The 20,978-nt window shown below is 37.8% G+C and overlaps 1 protein-coding gene across 6 annotated transcripts in view; it reads right to left on the bottom strand.

Moving 5' to 3' along the window:
- Inpp4b (inositol polyphosphate-4-phosphatase type II B) overlaps positions 1-20,978 on the bottom strand; it is a 748,592-nt gene that overhangs the window by 107,174 nt on the left and 620,440 nt on the right. For all 6 annotated transcript variants that reach the window (XM_040734799.1, XM_040734801.1, XM_040734796.1 and 3 more), the window contains 2 exons: positions 16,384-16,587; positions 2,947-3,112 (listed from right to left, as the gene is read on the bottom strand). In XM_040734799.1, the coding sequence (XP_040590733.1) occupies positions 2,947-3,112; positions 16,384-16,587 (370 nt within the window). The remainder of the gene's footprint in view (positions 1-2,946; positions 3,113-16,383; positions 16,588-20,978) is intronic.

Here is a 20,978-nt window from a genome sequence, read left to right as displayed (position 1 = left end):
AACGTAAGAATGGTTTTATCCAGTTGAAATAAAATTAAAAAGCACTTGAAATCCCTGCTTTTAAACAAACTCTGTATTGCCTTTGTTCATATGATTCCTACATGTCTACAAGTTAGGGAATGCGAGCACATGTCTCAAATATCGTTATCAATAATAATTTGTACAATATCTGGGACCCAATATATAACTTTACTTGATTGTTTTGTATCAGTTCAAAAACATTATGTGTTTTTGAAGCATATTGATTTGTGTGACAAAAGTCAGTATAGAAACTGAAAGAGCTGTTTGCCTCTATCAATGATGAAGGTGATAAATTGGTAAAAGGTAAAGGTATTCTTAATTAATCAACTGAGTTAACTAATTAATGTCATTCTACTAAACAAAATCACCAGAAATTTAAGTGTTCTTAAACACAGAATTACTTTTAATATTCATATTTAAGAAAATTACATCATTTTTCATATCAATGGCTTACTTAAAACATACTCCCTGTATGTTGCTGACCAGAGTGTAAAATGTTAAAAAATATTGAACTTTAAAATTATTGACATCATATTCTATATTAAATAACTTTACATTATACTTTAAATCATAATATCTATGGAATTTGTAACACAAAATAAGATTAAATAAATATCTATAAAATAGAGTCAAAGTAAGAAAAGTATAAAAATTGGCTAGTACACACCACACCATAGCTTGACTACAACCACCCATGAAGGGGATCAGATTGGTAGTCTAATGTAATTTAAAAATTTTTATTTTTGGTCTTATATGTATAGGTGTTTTACCTTCATGTATGATTACATGCATGGTGCTGTTGGAGGCAGAAAGTGGGTTGCTACCCTGGAAATGAAATTATGTTTGAGAACTGACATGTGGTGGCTGAGAATTGAAGCCAGGTCCTCTGGAAGAGTAGCCAATGCTCTTAACCACTGAGCCATCGCTCCAACCCCTTTTCACTTTTGAAATGTGTAATTTTAATCCAGGAACATTGCCCTGGTTAGATACAAAATGTGAAAAAGTTGTGTCATTTCTAATATTTCAGAACCTTATTTTCAATGCTGGTTAGTTTGAGGGATTTGAAAATGTAGAAATCAGTATTCCTTATTTGTGCTCTAATTCATATGCACTGAAAATCTCTCAAGGAACAACCTGATTCATTCTGTCTCCATGATTGTTGGGTTCTACTAGCCAATTCTGCTTTTTAGGCCACAACTGACTCTGACTCATGTTTGCTAGCCAGTGCAGGTCCAGCTGAAGGAAGTCCAACAGTACTATTTTAACCCATTATTATGGCACATCTCCACTTTGATCCATATGAAATTTGAGACTTAATAGCTTCATTATTTTAAAAATTAGCATAGCATTATTAGGTAAGAAAACTTCTACACCCAGAGATACAAACCAGGTATGACTATAAAGAACATTGCTTTCACTTTGGTGGGCACGCTAAAGAGGAAGGCGGGCCATCTTCATAAGAGAACTCTAGAATTTTATTATTTCCAAATAGAATTTAGGAAGGAGTCAATCATTAACCATGTGAGGAAACATGGAATTTTATAATTATTTCTACTATTTTTGATATTATAATATAATAATATCATTATCTACTCCATTTTCTTCTTTCCAAAGCATCCCACATGCCACTCTGTGCTCTATTTCAAGTTGATAGCCTCTCTTCATATTAATTGTTGTTTATATACATATTCTTTATATATATCAACATATATATGTGTGTGTCTATAACTCATATTTTTACATATGTATATAATCACTGATATTTGCATGATAAATGTGAGCAACAGAACATCAAGAGAACGAATTGGGAAAAACACTAATTTTATAAAAGTTCATCCATAATTTGTTATGACTTCTTTTCGTAAAAACAATAAAGAATAAATTTTAAAAATCAATGTTAGAGATTGCCCTCTAAACACAAGATACCCAGCAAAATGCTAGGTCAATTAGGATAGAATTACTGATATACTTAAATACATATGATATTGTTTGGTTCTTGTTATCCTTAATAGATTAACAACCAAAATAACAGAACTATTAATAAGGACATAAGTATTGTTAAAATGTTCATCATACTTGCTGGCCAGTATGCGTACACTTGATGCCGTTACCTGTCATCCATGATTTATCTACCCACCATCCACTATCGATTTAGCTGTCAATTTTTGTTCTTTCCTCTTAGATTCTGTTGATATAATCCTCTATTCATACACGTATACAGTTACTTGAGTATGTGTGTATACATATATGTCTCTGCATGAAAATTTAGCACTCAGACATGATACCATCATAATGCTCAGAATCGAACTTTCTTACATTAGAATAACCAACAAAATGTCCTCAGAATAATGTAAAAGTTCTGTATCATGCTGCATTCTGTTCAGGAATGGTGAGAGATAACAAGTTCTGAAGTACCTAAGAGTTTAAAAATTATAATTTTGGGAGCTTGTAAAAGTAGGTGGTGAGACTGTATCACACTCTAAAGCAGTGGTTCTCAGCCTTCCTAATGCTGTGACCCTGTAATACATCTCTTCAGAATGTGGTGACCTCCAGCCACATAATCATTTTTGTTGCTGCTTCATAACTGTAATTTTGTTACTGTTATGAATCCTAATATATTTATCTTCGTTTTCTGGTGATGTTTTGGGGGTCATGCCCCACAGGTTAAGAACCACTGCTCGAAAGGATGCTTTATAGAAAGGCTTTATATAAAAGAAAAAAAATGAACATGATAAGATGTCCTGAAATCACAACCACTGCGACAAACAGAATCCCATCATCCACGCCAGCACACTGTAATGTCACCGTAAAGTCCTGTCAACAACTCTTTCATCAAAGGCACAATCAGCTCCTCTCTATATCATTTTACCATGGTTTTCTCATTGTCTTAACTCTCACAATGATTGTTGAAAAGCGACTTCTTACCCTTTGGGTGAGGTGTGATGGACTCCTCCAGGGAAGGTTCCGTGTCTCCATCTTTGCTGGTGCCGCCTCCGCCAGCTTCTTTGTGGTGACTGTCACTCTCAATCAGTTTGTCGACAGTAGCGATAATGCAGTTCAGGCTCTTCCCCACGTTGGCCCACACCCTATCCTGAAGATAGCATTGGGGTCACTACAGACTTTACTACTAGATGGTCACATTAACCACTTAGAGAAGCAGCCGGAGGTACAGTCAGTCATCAGAGTATTGAGAAGCTACAATAGTTTCACTACTTGGGTCAGATTTCAGAAAATTCAATTTCCTCCTGATAAAGTCAAGGTTAAATTTTGTTAATTCTTTAGTTAATATAATACATTTGAAACAATAAAGTGCTATATAAAATTAACTAAAAATTGAGTATAAATTTTGACATTTTGCTAGATATATGTCTTCTTTTTCTTCACAATAAAAAAGCAAAGATACAATATTTTAGAGAAAGCCTATCACATCAGAAATTGTCTGTTCTTACGCCAACATTCATATAACAGGAAAACTTGTGTACATAGGTATGCATCACTGCAAGCACTCTTTTCCCTTTTTCCTTATTTCCTTCCTTCTTCCCCCCCCCCCGTGTTTTTTGAGAGAGCAGAGTTTCTCTCTCTAGACCTGGCTAGCCTGGAACTCTCTCCATAGACCAGGCTCTATCTCAGAGATCTGTCCACCTCTGTCTCCCAACTGCTGGGATTAAAGACATGTGCCACCGCCGCCTAGCATGGACTCTCATCCTTATGTCACCAACATCTACTTCTGCAATGTTTTCATTGATGTCAACTAAAATCCATCGTCATTGCAGATAAACCTCCTTCCCCCAAAACCCCATTCTCAACACATTTCTGAAAACCCAATAGTTGGATCTTTTACTTTTCATGTGTGTGATGCACAACTCATGCCATCTGTGTCACTGTTGTATGTTTGGTGCACTGCAGATACACAACTCATGGCAGTTTTAATTTCCTGGGAAATAACTCATGTTCCTAAAGGACCTCTCTGCCATTGGTGTCCCTGGTTATGACAAGCTTGTACTTTGAACTCACTGATTAACAAAAACTGCATTAAATTTTAAATGAATGTTTTAAACATAGTCCGTGTGATGGAGAAGTCTCCCTTCTTAGTATTCCTCTTACATAACTTGAATACATAACTTAGACAACCAAAGTTATGATCTGTTTCTCTACATAAATATGAACCGGTGGATTTGTGGTGTTCTCCATGCACAAAGGAGTGTGCAGGTGACTACGCTGCTCAACATAGAGCCGAATCCAGCAAATACCGAATACTAACACACCATCACTGGCTTATTCTTTTTCTCATAAGTGTGTAATTTGCATCTAAGTTAATTTTGTGAACAAACTGATTTGGATGAAGGCAAATCTATGAAGGAAAACTTATAGCTGAATTTAGATTGTTTGATTGTTGTCTTGTAAAAGCTGAGCAATCTATCCTCGTGGATTAGGTAAACTGTTGCTCTGCTTAGCTGAGAAAATAGCAGCATTTTCTATTAAAGAGATGCATTCAAAGTGAGAAAGGCAATTTTGAGGATGTATGCCACACATAAATGTAGGACTGTGGGCAGAGCACCTTGTTCTGAGGATGCACTTGCCACCTACAATTTGGGTTGATAATTCTTGCTCCACCTCCCTCACCATGATGCCGCCATCAGAGCCAAGGGTGCACTGTGCCTTGTGTGAAAGTGTTTGGGGGAAATCATTACAATTTAGCAGCCCCACTTCCAGCCCGGCCTGGCTTTCCTGAGTGAGTCAAGCTTGCTTTCTTTCACCCTGCAATCTCTCCCGTGAAGTATGCTATTAATCACATATAATCATAACAATCTTTCCACAAGAGGCAGATCTTTCCTTCAAAGCCCTGAGAGAACTTCCCCTCTCAGGGAAATGAGGACACTAATCACATCTGTGGGTTACATCATCCTCTGCGTGATGCCTGGGGAAAGGAGGCACAGGTGCCCCTTAGCTAGGAGGGAGCTCGAGTGTGCAGGAAATGCAGGTCAAAGGAAGTAAGAAGCCGGAAGGCCAGGCTTGCTTCAGCTTTGGATTTGGAGGTGAATCTACATTTCAACCACAGTGACTTCTCAATGGCCTATGACTTCTACTCTGGATACATCTTAACTGTTACCACCCACTTTAACCAAACTGTGATAAAATTAAAGAGGGGAAACGATTCTCTAGCTGATCCTGGAAATAAACTTTATTACTGAAAAGCAAGAAAGGAAACATATTCTTCTCAAATTTTCAGATTAGCTTTGCATGGAAGATACATTTTTCAGCTCTCTTTGCGATGCCCATGTTGAAGGAAGCTAATGTTTTCATTGTAGAGGCTCCTTTATCATGTAAAGGGATATCAGACATTACTCGTTTTCTCTTAATTCTTTCTCTGAAGACCCAGAAGACAAAGGTATTTACAAGGTGGTTTGATAGCCACATCTCTATATGGTTTTCCATTTCATATCCCAAGATTACAAGATTCCCCTGGTAGATAAGATGACTTCAGTGGCATGCAGAGGCACATTTTTTGACCCGTGGAGCACAGTAATGCTTGCCTAGTGACCAGGACACTCAGGAATACAGTAATTGTGACAAATAGAAGGCACACATGGATTTATTCATATTCAGGGGACATTTCCTTGGACTGAGATATGAACAGTCTCTTATGCAATCCTTGTCTCTAATGAGTGAATAATCAAAGTGTTATTAGAACAGCAGTAAATCCTGCACAGATGCATTCCATTCTTCATCTGTGGAAAGGGAATCAGCTACTGAAGGTGGGAAACTGTCCTCTGCTCATCACTGACCCCTCTTTTATGGCCTCTGAAGGTTAAACTTGCTGATTTGTGCCTGCTTCTAATGCTGGATTATAATTTCTTTGAGAGTTCTGCCTTCACCCTCTAGGACAGAAACTATCCCTCAGAAGAGCTTTAGAAGGAAAAAAGGATGAAAAGACAGAAGAAAACAAAATGGGAGGTAGTTATTGGCTATATTCATCTAGTACATATATACTAGTTAATTTCACCTTCAAAGACACCAAATAAGTACATATTTTTAACTCAGTTTTCTGAAGGATAAGACTTTAGATAAGAAAGGAATAATAACCCTCAATATTAACGTGGAAAAAATTAGCTTCATTCCTCTTGACTCCAAAGACTTGATTCCTCCAATGAATTCCAGGTAATGATTGTCACCATCCCATGTGCCAGATAGGACAGAGTCAGGAGAAGAGGCTCCCATACAGAGTTGGAGAGACAAATGCCATTTCACAGTGGTAAGGTTAGCTTTAAAGTATCTGAGATTTGACATGAGACCAATAGAAGTCATATTAAAACAAATCCAACCAGAAGAACAGACCAGGCATTCATTAACAAAAGGTGTTAAGGAAGCAGGACTGAACAAGACACTGTAAAGATTGTTCATTAGGCTACTTCAACAAACATAAGTGGCTTGGCTAACTGAGGAAGAGGACAGGCTCCAGATGCATTTCACCAGTGGGATATGCAGAAGAGCAAGTAATACAGGGAGGAAAGATGATAATTCAAATGCAGTCCATCATTTTTGAAGCAGGACACTAAAGATTTACTGGCACAATTCTCGAAGGAGAACCTTGGGAATCTGAGACATCTCATAAAGGAACCCATTCCCTTAGAGCTGAAAACACGCATAGAAGACAGCGACCAACAAACATACCTTCTCATTCAGATGGTTAGGACGGTTACGCCCTTGCAAGTCTGTAGGTGAGCCTCATGGCGCTTATACTGCTGACTTGATGGGACCCTACTCTTTTCACCTTTCTAATGCTATCACAGTGTACATTTTAGTCTGTTTCCATGCTGAAGAAAGGATGCTCAGCAGCCAGTGAGAAGACACAGGAAGCACAGTGCTGTGATGTTAATCCACATCTCTACACGTTTCAGGCCAGGGTTACTAAGTTAAACTCGAATGCTGTGTGGCTCTCCCGTGCAACAGAACTCTGAAAACAACTACTCCCCATCAGAGATATAGCAAACACCCTGCTGTGAAGAAGCTCTAGAAGGTTGGTTGTTTACAGACGAATGCTTACTAAATTGAGCCTGAACTTTAACAGATGTCCTTAACCTTCATGAAGACTCCAGGACTACCCTTCTCCTGGGAGGGGGAAGGGGCTGTAACCTTTCTGAGTTACTGAGGGCACAAGGCCAGAGGAAACCTACGGCAAAATTGACTCCATTCTAAGTCAGGTGATCTAGACCCTCCACATTCCTTCTTTCTGTCCAGATCCTTGCCCAGTCTCAGGTAAAAAGTTAGGCCTACCCACAATTACTGCAGTCATTCCCATCCATCACCATGATTATTGCATCGTTCCTAATCAACTGAAAACGTGGGGTTAGAGCAGTACTGCACCTTTTCTCAGCCTGGAGCTCCTTGGAGAGCCAGGAAGAAGAGATGATTCTCATTCCTCCTTAATCATCAAGGATAACACTTCAGCTAAGACTGCCATGCTGGTTCCCCTCAAGTCTGCCTGTTAAAGTTGATCAACACATATTTACCCGGTACCTGCCATGTGCTTTGACACTATAAAACATCAAAGATATGAAGGAGATGTTGAGGGAAACAATATGTCTATTGTGAAGCATACTGAGTTTTATGTTGACTGATACAGTAATTATTTTTAATTTAGTTTTCTTTTGTTTTTCAAGACAGGATTTCTCTATGTAGCCTTGGCTGTCCTGGAACTCACTCTGTGGACTAAGCTTGCATCAAAATCAGAGAACCGCCTGCTTCTGCCTCTGGCATTAGAGGCATGCACCATCACTGCTGGATCAGTGATCTTAACTTTGGATTGAAAGTCGCCTACACACCACTATACACTCTTATATTTGTTAGCATCTGTTTTTACAGGTGATTTCTTTTAATTGAATTTATACTAATATCTGTGTATAGCTAGCATTTAATTTACTTACTAAGTTTCAGGGCATCAACAATCACTACTTTGAAAAAATTTTCATTTTTCTTTATATTATATATTGATGTCTAATGGCATCTGGGTTGACGGTACTAATAAATTTCTAAGGTACACATGTATAAATCAAAATATGTGATGCTAGACCAGAAATTTGAATAATTGGGAAAGGGTTCCCAAAGATATGATATTCAATATTAAACACCAATGAAGAAATTGCCATTAGTAAATTAAATAGAATAAAACAGCTTTGCTAAAACTCAGGTTGACTTGGGGGACGACTAGTCACTGCTTTGGCCCATCCATCCAATCCAGCTTTTCCCACATTGACACAGAGGAATACCTTACATTTGTTTTTTCTCAAACCCCATGGAAAGTGCCATAAAGCAGGGCCTGAAGGTGAAAGTGTGAAATGTAGGTTGGAAAAATGTAGCTGTGGACAGGGTTTCATGAATATGTATGCACATAAAGTTCTCATTTGAGGTTTCTCTTACTTAATAGAACATTTGTGCATTTTAATGGACAGCTATGAACTTTGCTTAAGAGCCTTTTGTAGACCTGAAGAGTGGATATGTATTCCAGGCGCATATCCCCTGGGTGAAATGGACTGGGGAAGTTCAGGAATGCTTCCTATCCATCAAGGAAACAGATGAGAGACTATGTTCAGTTGCCATTTGAGGACCAACTGGCTAAAACTCCCTTCCCTCATCCCTTCTCTGTCCTTTCTGATGTGTAGAGCAAATGCTTGGAAAGACCCCACCCCTTTCTTTGCTAGAGTATTTTTTTCTCTTTATTTATTCTGCTTTCATACAATACATCCCGACTGTGGTTTCTCCTCCCTCACAGTCCCCTCTACCTAACTCCCTCTCCCCCAGATCCACTGCTTCTTCATTTCCCTTCAGAAAGCAGTATGCCTCCCAGGGAAGAGCATTCTATAACATGAAAGGAGATTTTTAAACCATCAATCAAGAGGAAAATGCAAAATCCTTTCTTCTTCATTGTTTAGATTTTCCCTAATGTTATAAAAAATCAAATTAGTATAAAATTTAATTTATCTGAATAGCAGTTATGACTCAAGTTCTTAATAAACACAGTAACTCATGTCTTTTACATTACTGGCTGTAATATAGACACCTAAATGATAGGAATAGTTTATAGTAGGCTGTACAATTTAGTGTTGTTTCTTTTTGTTTTTCTTTAAAGTTGCTGTAATTGTTTAATTTTTAAAAAGGAAAATATGAATTATTTTAATAGGGTCAAAGTTTCACTTTTTTAAAGAAAATTTAAGGTCTATATGAGGAAAGGCAAAATTTTTTCCATACCATTGGTTCTGGTATTAATATGCTAATGGGGATTGATATTTAAAAGGTATAGTATCATTTTTAAAAATCATATGAATTTTATCAGCTGAAGCAAAGTTGACTTCAAATCCCGGATAAACCTACTGTCCAGCATGCTGCCCAATTCCTCATTTCTATTATCTTATATTGACATACACTGAGGTCAACTGCATCATATACGGGAAAGCAATCCACTCTCAAAACCACCATCTAACTGTCCTTGTACCACATGAGAACTCTGACGGAAGTATTCCTTGTTAAATGTGAAACTGAACTTTATACCCAGGACAACTACCCCACCGTTTGTTGAAAAGACCCGTTTTCAATCACTGTAAGATCCACAAAACCAGATTGTTGTATTATGGTGGCTGACGGATGAAGAGAAAAAAGTTGGGGCAAGGGAAAAAGTTTCTTTGAAGATATTATTTGTTTCCAATGACTACATTAAAACAAAAGACAGGACTTTGTGTTCTCCTGGAATACCAAGCAAATTTAAAACTGCTGCCACCAAATCTCTAAGACGTTCAGTTCCTGCTGTACTTCCGTTCAGTGATCTCTGCTGTAGGGAGACCGGAGTGTTCCTTCTCTCTCCTCGCTGGAGCGAGGAATGGTCACTTCAGTGCTGAAGCGTGGGGAGTATGCACCGAAACAGGAATAATCGGGAGACAGCTAGAATGCGGAGACAGCTAGAATAGCCAGCTTGGTGTTGGGACGTTAATAATAAGAATCACGGTTGCTCAGACTTCAGGAGTTGGCCCTCCACCCACGCACATACAGGCCGGGCTGAACACACTCCGCGGTTTAAAATGGGAAAGCACAAGAAGGAAAAGAGAGGCATGGAAGGGAAAGGAAACTGAAGGTGAAGAAGTAGGAGGTGGATTTGATCAAAGCATGAAATTATCATTAAAAACCTGAACTTTCACAGAATTTTTCACCTTAACAAAGAGGAGGACGGTTCCACAAATATTAATAGGAGCTGTGGAATCGGAAAACAAGTAAGGAATAGAGGGATCACCAAGAATTGTTCACTTTTGAAGAATAAAAAGTTTAAATTACTTATTACTAGTACAGAACAATGTAGTAGATATAGACAATTTTATAAAATTCAAATATTATGTTTTTCAGTCTAAGAAGGTAAATACGAGTAACACTTTGAAGGCTAATCTTAAAGGAATTAATTCATTGCATAGCTATATTGATCACCATTGGTTTATAAGCTGTTTTGCTGACTCTGATAATATGGTAGTGAAAAAGAGATTGAATTGTCCTCTAGAAGTTTATGAAGTACATGGACAACATGGAAAAGGGAAATAAGAACAACTAACTATAATTCAAAATTTCATAGGTCATATGCACCTGGTATCCCAGAGTACTTACTAAACAAGATCATTTAGGTTTGAAAATATAGAAGTAAACACGCACATACATATGCATGGCTGTCTGTCAAAAACTTCAGTGTGCAGACTACTCATCCAGGCAGCTAAACTACTGATGCTGAAGAAGCTTAATCAGAGTTTAGCTAGTGTCAGGCTGACTGTAAGGATTAACTATCTCTAAGAATGAAGGGGATTTAATTTCCTCTTATTAATATCAGGTCAATGGTCTTATATAACATAGCTCTAGCTAGTCAGAGAATAGAACAAAATCTGTTTTTAATATCAATTTGCATAGGCACCAGTGTATTTGCATGGACTCTGAACTTGTCACTACAGGAGAGGTGAAGATGGACAGGGTAGCCTTTGACCTCTGGAGGGTAGCATGCAGACTCCTACTGCCTGCTTGTTGGGGGTACCTGGCTGAGTAAGTTTTGTTCTCAACGGCCTGTAGTGTTTTACAAACATCCGTGCTAACTTTTACTACTTAGGACAACAGAAATATATCAATACTCTCACAGTCTTAAAAAGCATTTATAACTGTTCCTGATATCACTAGACAAGGACAAATTATAGAGTTTGCAAGAACCCTATCAGAAAGACAGTCATAGATATCTGATTCCAAAGCACAGTATTTGGCATCACTGAATTTATTTTCAGATTATATATAGACTTGATTAATAGGACATTTGATGTGAATATTGCTATGGATTCAACTATAAATATGACAGCTGTTTTACTTATATGTACATAAATACATTTATCTCAATACAGAAAAGAAAATATACTCTAGCTTAAAAGAGATTAGAATTTGTTTATGAAATCAGGTTTATAACTCATTTTAAAATTTGAATTTACTGGCTATATATGAACATTTCCACACACAAATGTAGTGTCTTGGAATGCGCATAAACATGCGCATGCACACACACACACACACACACACACACAAGTTGGGTTAAAATATACATTCTCCTAAACCTTAATTATTTTCTCCGTGGTAAAACTTTCACATTTATAGCTTTTAGTGTACATTACTGTTTTCAATAGCCACCCTTATCAGGAGGAACATACTGGAACTTCTTGTTCCCAGAAAAACGCTAATTTATGTCTATAACTTGAAGCAGAAATCAGTTGGGTAATTTGAATAGGGAAATATCGTTCAATTTAAAAGATAGTTTAGGATATTTCCAATAATAACAGTTTTGCTAGTTGTGTGGCCCACCAGAACGGATGAGAATTTAAAGTATGATAAGATCAGGTTTTAAACAATTTATTTGACTTGGAATAGGCAGATTTGGCTCCAAATCCACCAACAGTAATGCTGGAATCAAACCACAATGCTGTAGAGAATAATGTAATTACTGAAGCCACAAAATCTGGGACAGCCTAATAGTTTGGTTAGATGATGTGCTTTCAAATCCTGGACAAACTAATCTTGGTATCCCAGCTGCTGGAAGCATCTGCTCTAGCAGGGTTCAGAGAGAAATGCAATATGTCATCTTCACTGGCTTGGGGGGGGGGTTAAGGGTGCTACGCTAGTCAATTTCCTAGCATAGATTGTCACGAAATCCCAAAAATTCTATCGGGGTTTAATTGTTTACTAACTTTTCAGGAAAATAAACCAGTAGAGCAGTCAATCATTTAATAACTAATGTTTAGCAAATAACATGCAGGGCTTTTCTTTTTGTTTGTTTTTTTTTGTTGTTGTTTTGTTTTTTGGTATCACTCACTTCAGTTTCACCTTCTGTTGCATATACTTGATAAATATCATCAACATTCATGTCATCAGTTTTTCTCAATGGAGCCAGGTGGAACCAAAACAGCATCAGAAAAAAAATGTGGGGTTACTGATGTCTGAATGAACTTGGGGAGCCCATTCTGCATACAGGGATGCTCTGTCAGCCTGGGCACATGGGGGCGGGCCTAGGCCCTGACCTGATGTTATGTTAGACTTTGGAGATCCCCATAGAGGGCCTCACCCTCCCTGGAGAGTGGAGGGGGGACTGGGTGGGGGGGTTGGGAGTCTGGGGGCGGGGGAGGATGGGAGGGAGAGAGAGCTGGGATTGACATGTGAATCGAGCTTGTTTCTAATTTAAATGAAAAAATAAATTAAAAAAAAAGAAAATAATGTGGGGTTAACAGAGATTCTCTTTGGTAACCATAAAGGAAAAGATCTGAGATGTATAAACATGGAGTCAAAAGGAATTTACTTAGATGTATTCACTTCCCCTATGTTTATAGGAAATGGTTACAAATTAAGTGGTTGTTACAGTGTATGACTGGGAGCTAAGGGAAGCAAGCAGGGTTTCCAGCAAATAGACCTGTACAACTTTACATTCAAATCCAAGCCAACTTAAGTGATCACAGAACATCTTCATATGTCATCAACACCTGATTGCATTCATTTTAAACTTGCAATTACTTTCAGAGTTTGACTATACTAGTAATCAATACTGATACTTTTCTAATAACTAACTACGAAAAGTAATTCGGGAAGCATATGATCCAAATCACGAACCAGCACAGTTTCATTTATCTACATTTTCTTCAGGTTTACCCCATTGCCCAAAAGTGGAAAACATTTTGAAAATAACATATTACATGGCTACCATGACTGCTGAGTTTTTAAAAGGAGATTAAATCTCTTGGCAGAGGAATATTTTTAGTAGAAAGTGATTGCTGAGGAAAATCTGTAAGAATGTTACGTGACCTTCACAATAATAGTTTACAAACAAAAAGAAAGCTATTTGGAGGACAGAGTTAGAACTTACTAACTGGGAATTTCCTTTTGTATTAAACTTGGACATACTATTTCTATGATTTCAAAAATTAATGACTGGCAGGAGGAAATTCTAATTTGCAGGGAGATACAGAGACATTCAGACCTATTATGCTCAAGATGAAAACCAAGAGAAACATGGAAGACACTTTATCAACTGTGGAAACAATCAGCAAGTGTTTACCCTTCCCTGTGAGGAGCTACGCAGACCATCAGCTGGTTCCTCGACAACGATGGAAACCCTGGCTATGGTTCCAAGTGTTGCTAAAATTGCAGCAATAAGTTCTAAAGATTTCTCCTTTCCTTTTTTCTGTCTTCCCTACCTCCTTCTCTCAGCACAAGGTTCTCTTTATGTGGAAAAGGACAAAGAAACCCATCTAGTCCAGACCATCTCACCAAAACTCTTTTGAGTCCTTTGGTATGTCTCAACTCAAGGAAACATTTTTTCTGGGACTCCTCAAATGAGAAGTGAGATGATTTGTTATTCTATGAGGGCCTAGAGCTGTCTGTCTCTACCTCTACTTCCGAAATGGTCCTTCCATTATACCTAATGTAAAATTTCATCAATGTACAAACCAAAACAAGTAAAATTAATAATCATCAGACATATCTGTGTGTTGTGCCTACAGCAATGACCTCTCTCTACAGAGGTCAAACACTCTGCTCTCCTTCTGGAATGGTTAACGGCTGTTCCCATGCCCACTTCCAGAGTGGCTTCTAAAGCCTCACTTTGAGCACCACACTCTTTCACTGTTCTGTGGAGCCTCTAGAGCTGCCTTGTGCAATAGCCGCTTGCCTTTCTAGATTTCTGAATATGCTGTGGCCTCTAGGAGGCCCTAGGGTGTCCTCAAGGGCTCGCAGTGCATGTCGTGGTGAATCAGGCAGAATGTGGATTCTGACTGAAGGCGAAAGCTCTCTGTAAACCTTCCCATCCAACGACATTTTTTTCTGTCTCTTCTCTGTGCACCTGAGACTTCTGAGTTCAAACTGAGTTGAATGAAGTCCTATTACCAGAGGCTATCACACAGTACCCCAAACTTTGTTTCAACATTTTATATCTGTTGGTGCATTTTTGCTTCTGTAACACTCTGAGCTTCAGGTGAGGACCTAACATGGCTAATCTTCTCATTTCAAATACTTCAGAATTTATGTATGCAATAGCAAGTAAGGAAGAGAGAACGGGGAAACCCAGTTTTAAATATCAGGAAAAGTAGGAATTGGTGGAAGGGAATCACAAAGTGGTAGAGGAAAATGATGAAAAGTGTTTCAAGAGTTTTTACTTGATTCAGGAAAAAATGGTAATTATTTCTCAAAAGTTTAAATTTGTTTGGTTATTTACATGAAATAATTTCCTTTTTATGTCTACTCAAATTCTTCAAATTCACAATCCATTTTTATTAAATGATATATATCTGACATATATATGTGTATGTCTAATTTATTTATACATATATTACTTGTTTATTCATGGATATATACATATATCACAGCTAGAGGTCTCTAGGGATAGATTTGGTTGTCATAATAAGACTACAAACCACACGTTTTAACCAAGAAGCACATGTCAGTACACCGCCACTGACTCTGATGAGGCCTGTCCCGGCAGGAAAGCAATGCCTACAGATAAACCACTTGTACATCTATCCTAAGAGCTAAGCAGAATGGATACAGTTTTCATTTTACGGCTGAGAAAATTGAACTTCCCGAGAGGTTAAGAGGTATGCACATCTTGGAGCTGTGAATAAATTGAGGAAGGTGAAGTTAAATTGAAGGAATATCCGACTTGTTCTTTTGAAATGCTGTCACGTGGAAGATACAAGCGTCATCTGCAGCAACATCACTTACTCAGCACATACCTGGTGAAGCCTGTAGGTGTTTCCTGTGGCCGTAATTTTATTGAAAGAAAGATCAGTTGCTGTCTCATAGAACTTCAAACACTGTTTTAGAGACCTGGACCTTTCAAACACCTCACCCTAAACACATTTAAATTCCAGGGTAGTGAGAAAAGAATGGTTAACTGAAAGTTTAACACATAGAACAGCTAGCAAAGGGTTCCAGTGCATATGCATATGTATGTGAGCACATGCACATGTAAATACACCCCAGAGGCACTTAGATGATTAATATGCAGTCTCCTTAATAGCTCACTGCTCTCTTTACCTCTGCACCCTTCCCGTTCTCCAATCCTGTCCCTCTCTACTAGAGTTCCCTTCAAACCTTTACTGCTTTTGTTAATTTACCTTTACCAGTTATCATGCAGATGCATATATAGAGAATATGAATTCAGAACTCTGTGACCAGGATCTGTTTCATCACAGACGATGAGAATTAAGAAATCTCCGTGTTCACTGTCATTTAAACGTGAATAAGCTTTTTAAAAATTATGCATACAAGTAAATCTACCTAGCAGCAGTGGAAATACTTGTATTCCACTAGGGCTGACATGAGTTATTTTGGAGGGGTGGAGTGGTTGAAGACAGGGTTTCTCTGTGTAGCCCTGGCTGTCCCAGAGCTCGCTCTGTAGACCAGGCTGGCCTCAAACTCGGAGATCCAGCTATCTCTGCCTCCCGAGTGCTGGGATTAAAGGCATGAGCAACAACCACCCAGGTGACTTGTCACTCTCCTGAAAAAAGTTTTAAAAATGTAGCTTGGAAATGAGTAAGAAAGGTATTATAAGTTTTTTTAATTTTAATAAATGAAGGTAAGACTTATTCTTGGTTATATACGATTTATTTGATAACAGATACATATTTATAGCAAATACATTTGCTCGGGGATCTAGCTTTTGCCTGCAACTTGATCCTGTGGGAAAGTGTGCAGTATCTATTCACACCTGCTGTGAATGGTTTCCAATATATTTTTTAGAGAAGTGGAGCTTTCTTATTACACTTGTTGTATTTCTTAGGTCTAACCCGCGAGGGCAAACGCTGAGAGAAGACTTACCCACTCCTCTTCATCATAGTCCGAATGATGTGGTATGGAGTCCTGTCTTCTCAGCTGAGGGGGCTCATCCTGGGGACTGGTCTCCTCCGCGCTGTCCTTAGGAGAGGGGGGTTTCTTCAGGATGCCTCCTGGCCGTGCAGTGTAGAGGGCTAAAAGAGCACTCCTGACCAGCTGATCCTTGAAGGCGTGTACAAAGAGCTCAGTCTGGAAAGAAATTGACGAGGGTTAGAAACTCGCGGTGGGCACCTCAGTACAGAGCTGTGAAAAGGTCAGCTGCAGATTCGCTTGTGCTTAAGTGGCGCATATGCGGCAGAAAAAGGCACAGGCGCCACGGTGGGGGAGTGATTCATACCCATCGATGGGAAATAGTTTGGTGCTGGGATACTGCCAAGGATTGGAGCCCTCCTGTTTCCAATAGATGCTGAGGTTTTACATGGACTATAAACACCATCTGTCTCCTCAGCCGCTTCTCTTTGAGCTCCACAATTTACAGAGATTTATTTCACTGGGGATAATCATTTCAACAACTATCTGTGTACCTCTCAAGTAATCCCAAACTCACCCCAAAAGAAAGCCTGATCATGCTCTGTCTACACTATATTTGAAGCAGCGACAAACGCCACAAAAACAAAAAAAGTTCAGGATGCTTTTACATCATGGAAAGATCTCAACAGAACAGACTAAAGATCAGTCTTCCCTATGAAAATATTTGCTATTTTATAACATACTATCATCTCCCAAACCGTCTCCTTCACCAGTAATGCAGTGTTAATGAGGTTATGGGGAAACATTGCATGGAGTAATTTACAAGCTAGTGGTAAATGGCTAGTAAGTGCTAGACTATTGACAGATTATCAACAGTAAAGAATTTTAAAGGTGCACTTTGCAATTTCCTGATAAAATGTTTAATACCTTTACATGTAATAGACTGAAGGATAGAGTAATTGATTTTCCTTAATACAGCAAACTTAATATGTGTGTGGCCTAACAGTGTGTTCAAAGCGGTGGTGGCACACGCCTTTAATCCAAGCACTCGGGAGGCAGAGGCAGGTGGATCTCTGTGAGTTCGAGAACAAGCCTGGTCTACCTAGCGAGATCCAGGACAGGATCCAAAACAATACAGAGAAACCTTGTCTCGAAAAACAAAAAACAACAAAAAAAAAACAAAAACAAACAAACAAAAAAACTAGAGTGATAAGCAAGCACTGACCAATAGGATTCATAGTTAGTTTGCAGTCAGGAAGAGATCCTTTATCTAAGTGTTATTTTTGGAGGGTTATTGATATCATCTTCCATTAATGTAGCAACCTCAGATAATGCTAATTGTATCATTGCTACATTTCAAAGTAACTGTTTCTTAGTCTCCTCTCAAAATTCAACCAAAAGTGCATGACTAACTCAAGGGCAGTAAGTTTTCTCTGTATCTTTTTGTAAATGTCAGTAATTAAAGAGGTTCAGGAAATCCCTGTGCAAACGAATTTATTATATCTGTATATTTTCTTCTTTCCAATAGATTGTACTATCCTAGAGCTGGAACTGAACTTGTGTGATCATTAATCAGATATACAAGTTTATTCGCTTATTTTCTGTTACTGTGATATGGCACCATCACCAAGGCAACTTACAGAACAAAGAATTTATTTGGGGCTTACGGTTTCAGAAGGTGAGTCTATGATGATCTGGATGGAAGTCATGGCAGCAGGCAGGAAAACATGGTTCTAGAGCAATAGCTGAGAATTCACATCTCTTATATTTTTGGTTGCAAACCTAGCCTTTAACAGCTGAGCCATCTTTCCAGCCCGAGAGAGTTCACATCTCAATGCACAACCAAGCGACAGAAAGAATATCTGGGACAGACACAGCTCTTCCAATAAGGCCACATGTCCTCCTAATCCTTCCCAAACAGCCACCAAGTGGGGCTAAGTATAAAATTTATGAGCCTACGTGGGACGTTCTCATTCATACCAACACAAAATACAGAATGTAAAGTAAGAAGTGTGTCAGCACACTGTTCATTGTCAGACCAAATAACGCCGGTTGTGAGTTGCCCAGCAAGCTCAGCAGTCATTCCTTATTGCACCCCAAACACCACTTAGAAGCATCCCAGATGTCTATCCATTTATTTCCTGCCTCCACATTTCCACACATTTTGAAAATCTACATGTGTCAGAACTAAATTTTCCTACTGCAAACTACCCATGGAATTATTATGGATGCAAGAGTTCATTGACTATTGTGAATATTCAATAAAAGTATTAGTTACTCTGTAAGAAAACAGTAAATATGAAAAGCTGAATGTAAAACACTAACAATTGGAAAATACTTTAGAACAAATTATGAGAATTCAGCTAGCTTACAATGCAATAAGTGTTAAAATAACAATGGAAGATGCAGAACAAATAATAATAAATTAATTAACTAGATTGTACTTTATCTAGTCAATGTGCATAAAAGAAAAATGGGTAAACATGCTATTTACATAATTTCTTGTAGCCTGGATATAACCACTAGTGCTACTTTAATCATCAAAACTGAATTTATTCCCTTTTAGGTTAACCAAACTTTTTATTTCTTTCTAGTTTCAATACATTCTTTTGGTTCACTATTAGAAGAAAAACCAGACTCCTCTGCATTGCTGCTACTACAACTCTAATTTCTGCAATACTTACACAATTACCATGTGGAGGCATGGCTATTCACATTAACTAGAATCTTCTACTGTACTTAGTTATTCACACTAACTAGAAACTTCTACAATACTTGACTATTCACACCAACTAGAAACTTCTATGGTAGTTGGTATCACTTTTGCCCAAATATGCACACACAGACTCTCCACTCATTTATTTAAATCTCACTTTGAAGATATTGGAATAGTGTATTACAGACTCTCTTTTTACAACCAGAACTTCTTTTAGACATCCAAATACAAAGTAATAACATCTTATACCAAAAACCATAAGAACAGAGTGTTGACTCTCTGTTTCTATTGAAAATTTTACCTGGAATCCTTGGTAACTCTCTGGACCTTTTGAAACCTGAACGCACAGAGTCACATCTGATCAAAAAATATCTAAATATTCCATTTGCAAGATCTAAGTGAGTTGGGAAAATGTCTTAAGTTTCTTGATGAGCATTACTCACAAAATAATATGAGTAGAAGTTAGATTATTTATGACCAAAATAGTAGGTTCAATAAATTACTAAGTCATTAATTTCAACCCATTGGCATATTGCTATTCTTGCAACTGGAAGGTGTAAGACTAGGGAAGTAATTTCATGGGATGTTGTAATATTTCTGAGCTACTTATTGACTCTTCTTGAAACATTCTTCCTTTATGACTCAGCTTACATTAAGTGAAAAAAAAGCAAAGCTGACTAAATGTTGTGATAAGGGTAGGTCAAATAATTCATTTACAATATTGGCTTAATGATTAAATGTCAACAATGAAAAAAGAAACTCTGAACTTGAGGATGGCCTGTTTCCTGGGTTTCAGAATATTTGTAAATGAAAGAAAAATCCTATCTTAGAAGTGAAATATTTTACTCTTATAATATTTTTGAAATTTATATTTCTATACAACTATTCTTCAAGGCAAAACACAGAATTAACTTAAAGTTTAAAACTACTAAAAAATACTTTTCTTGGGAATGACTGCAGAAATTTTCATAGGCTTCTGTGTATTAATGTCAGGAGAATGCTTAGAATATGTTCATTTAAGATAACCCTTTTCCACTAGATAACACAACAAATTCAGAAAAAAAATCTGTTCTTTTTATAATTTCATTCTCATTAAAAACAAATTCAGGACAATTCTGACCAGCCTGCACCTGTAATATAGAAGTAACTAGTGGCAAAGTAGGTGACAGTGATTAATAATTATGTATACAGCAAAGGATACTCCATTTACTTTTATATTTGATATGATTTATTTACTTCACAGAGAATTTTTCATATTCCACCATTGTTATACTTATAATTTTCAAAGTTCCTTAAGGGAAGTTATACTGAGTAACCAGGAAGTTTATAGACATCCTGGGCATTTATTTATCATTTCTTGACCTTGAATAAACCATTTAACCATTGCCCAGTTTATACAAAATGGTATTTCCAAATTGTGAATGTCTTAGTTCACTGTAAGTGCAAACTTCTTCCTTCTATTTACAATCCCTTTTGTTCACTAAACTTGTTATATGATTTCCTTTTGTGCCTCATCAATCCCTGGTCATTCTGGCCACTGAAAGTGAAACCAGGAATCTTCAATCATTTTCTCAAAAGCATTTATTTTCTTTTCTTGGTGATATAACATTCCCTCATAGTCTCAGTTTTCATCACCCTTATGTCTCTAAAACCCACCTCAGTGCGCATTATGAACCACCTTCAGCAGCACACTGTCTTTGCAGTAACAACATCAATCTGAACTCAAAGTGGGATTTCACTTTTCTTTGTTTCCTTTCACCTGTGTTCTGAGATGTTCCACCAGTAGCAACCCAGAATGCAAATTCCTGGAGCACTTTTCCAGGACCTCCTTATGTGGGATTGTTGACCAGTTTCTTCTAGTTAACCCCTCCCAGTAGTGTAAGAATGAGACCCT

Source organism: Mesocricetus auratus, unplaced genomic scaffold, assembly GCF_017639785.1.
Source record: "Mesocricetus auratus isolate SY011 unplaced genomic scaffold, BCM_Maur_2.0 Super-Scaffold_100041, whole genome shotgun sequence".
In the NCBI taxonomy this organism is placed as follows: Eukaryota; Metazoa; Chordata; class Mammalia; order Rodentia; family Cricetidae; genus Mesocricetus; species Mesocricetus auratus.
This window is presented reverse-complemented; position numbering and strand designations above follow the sequence as displayed.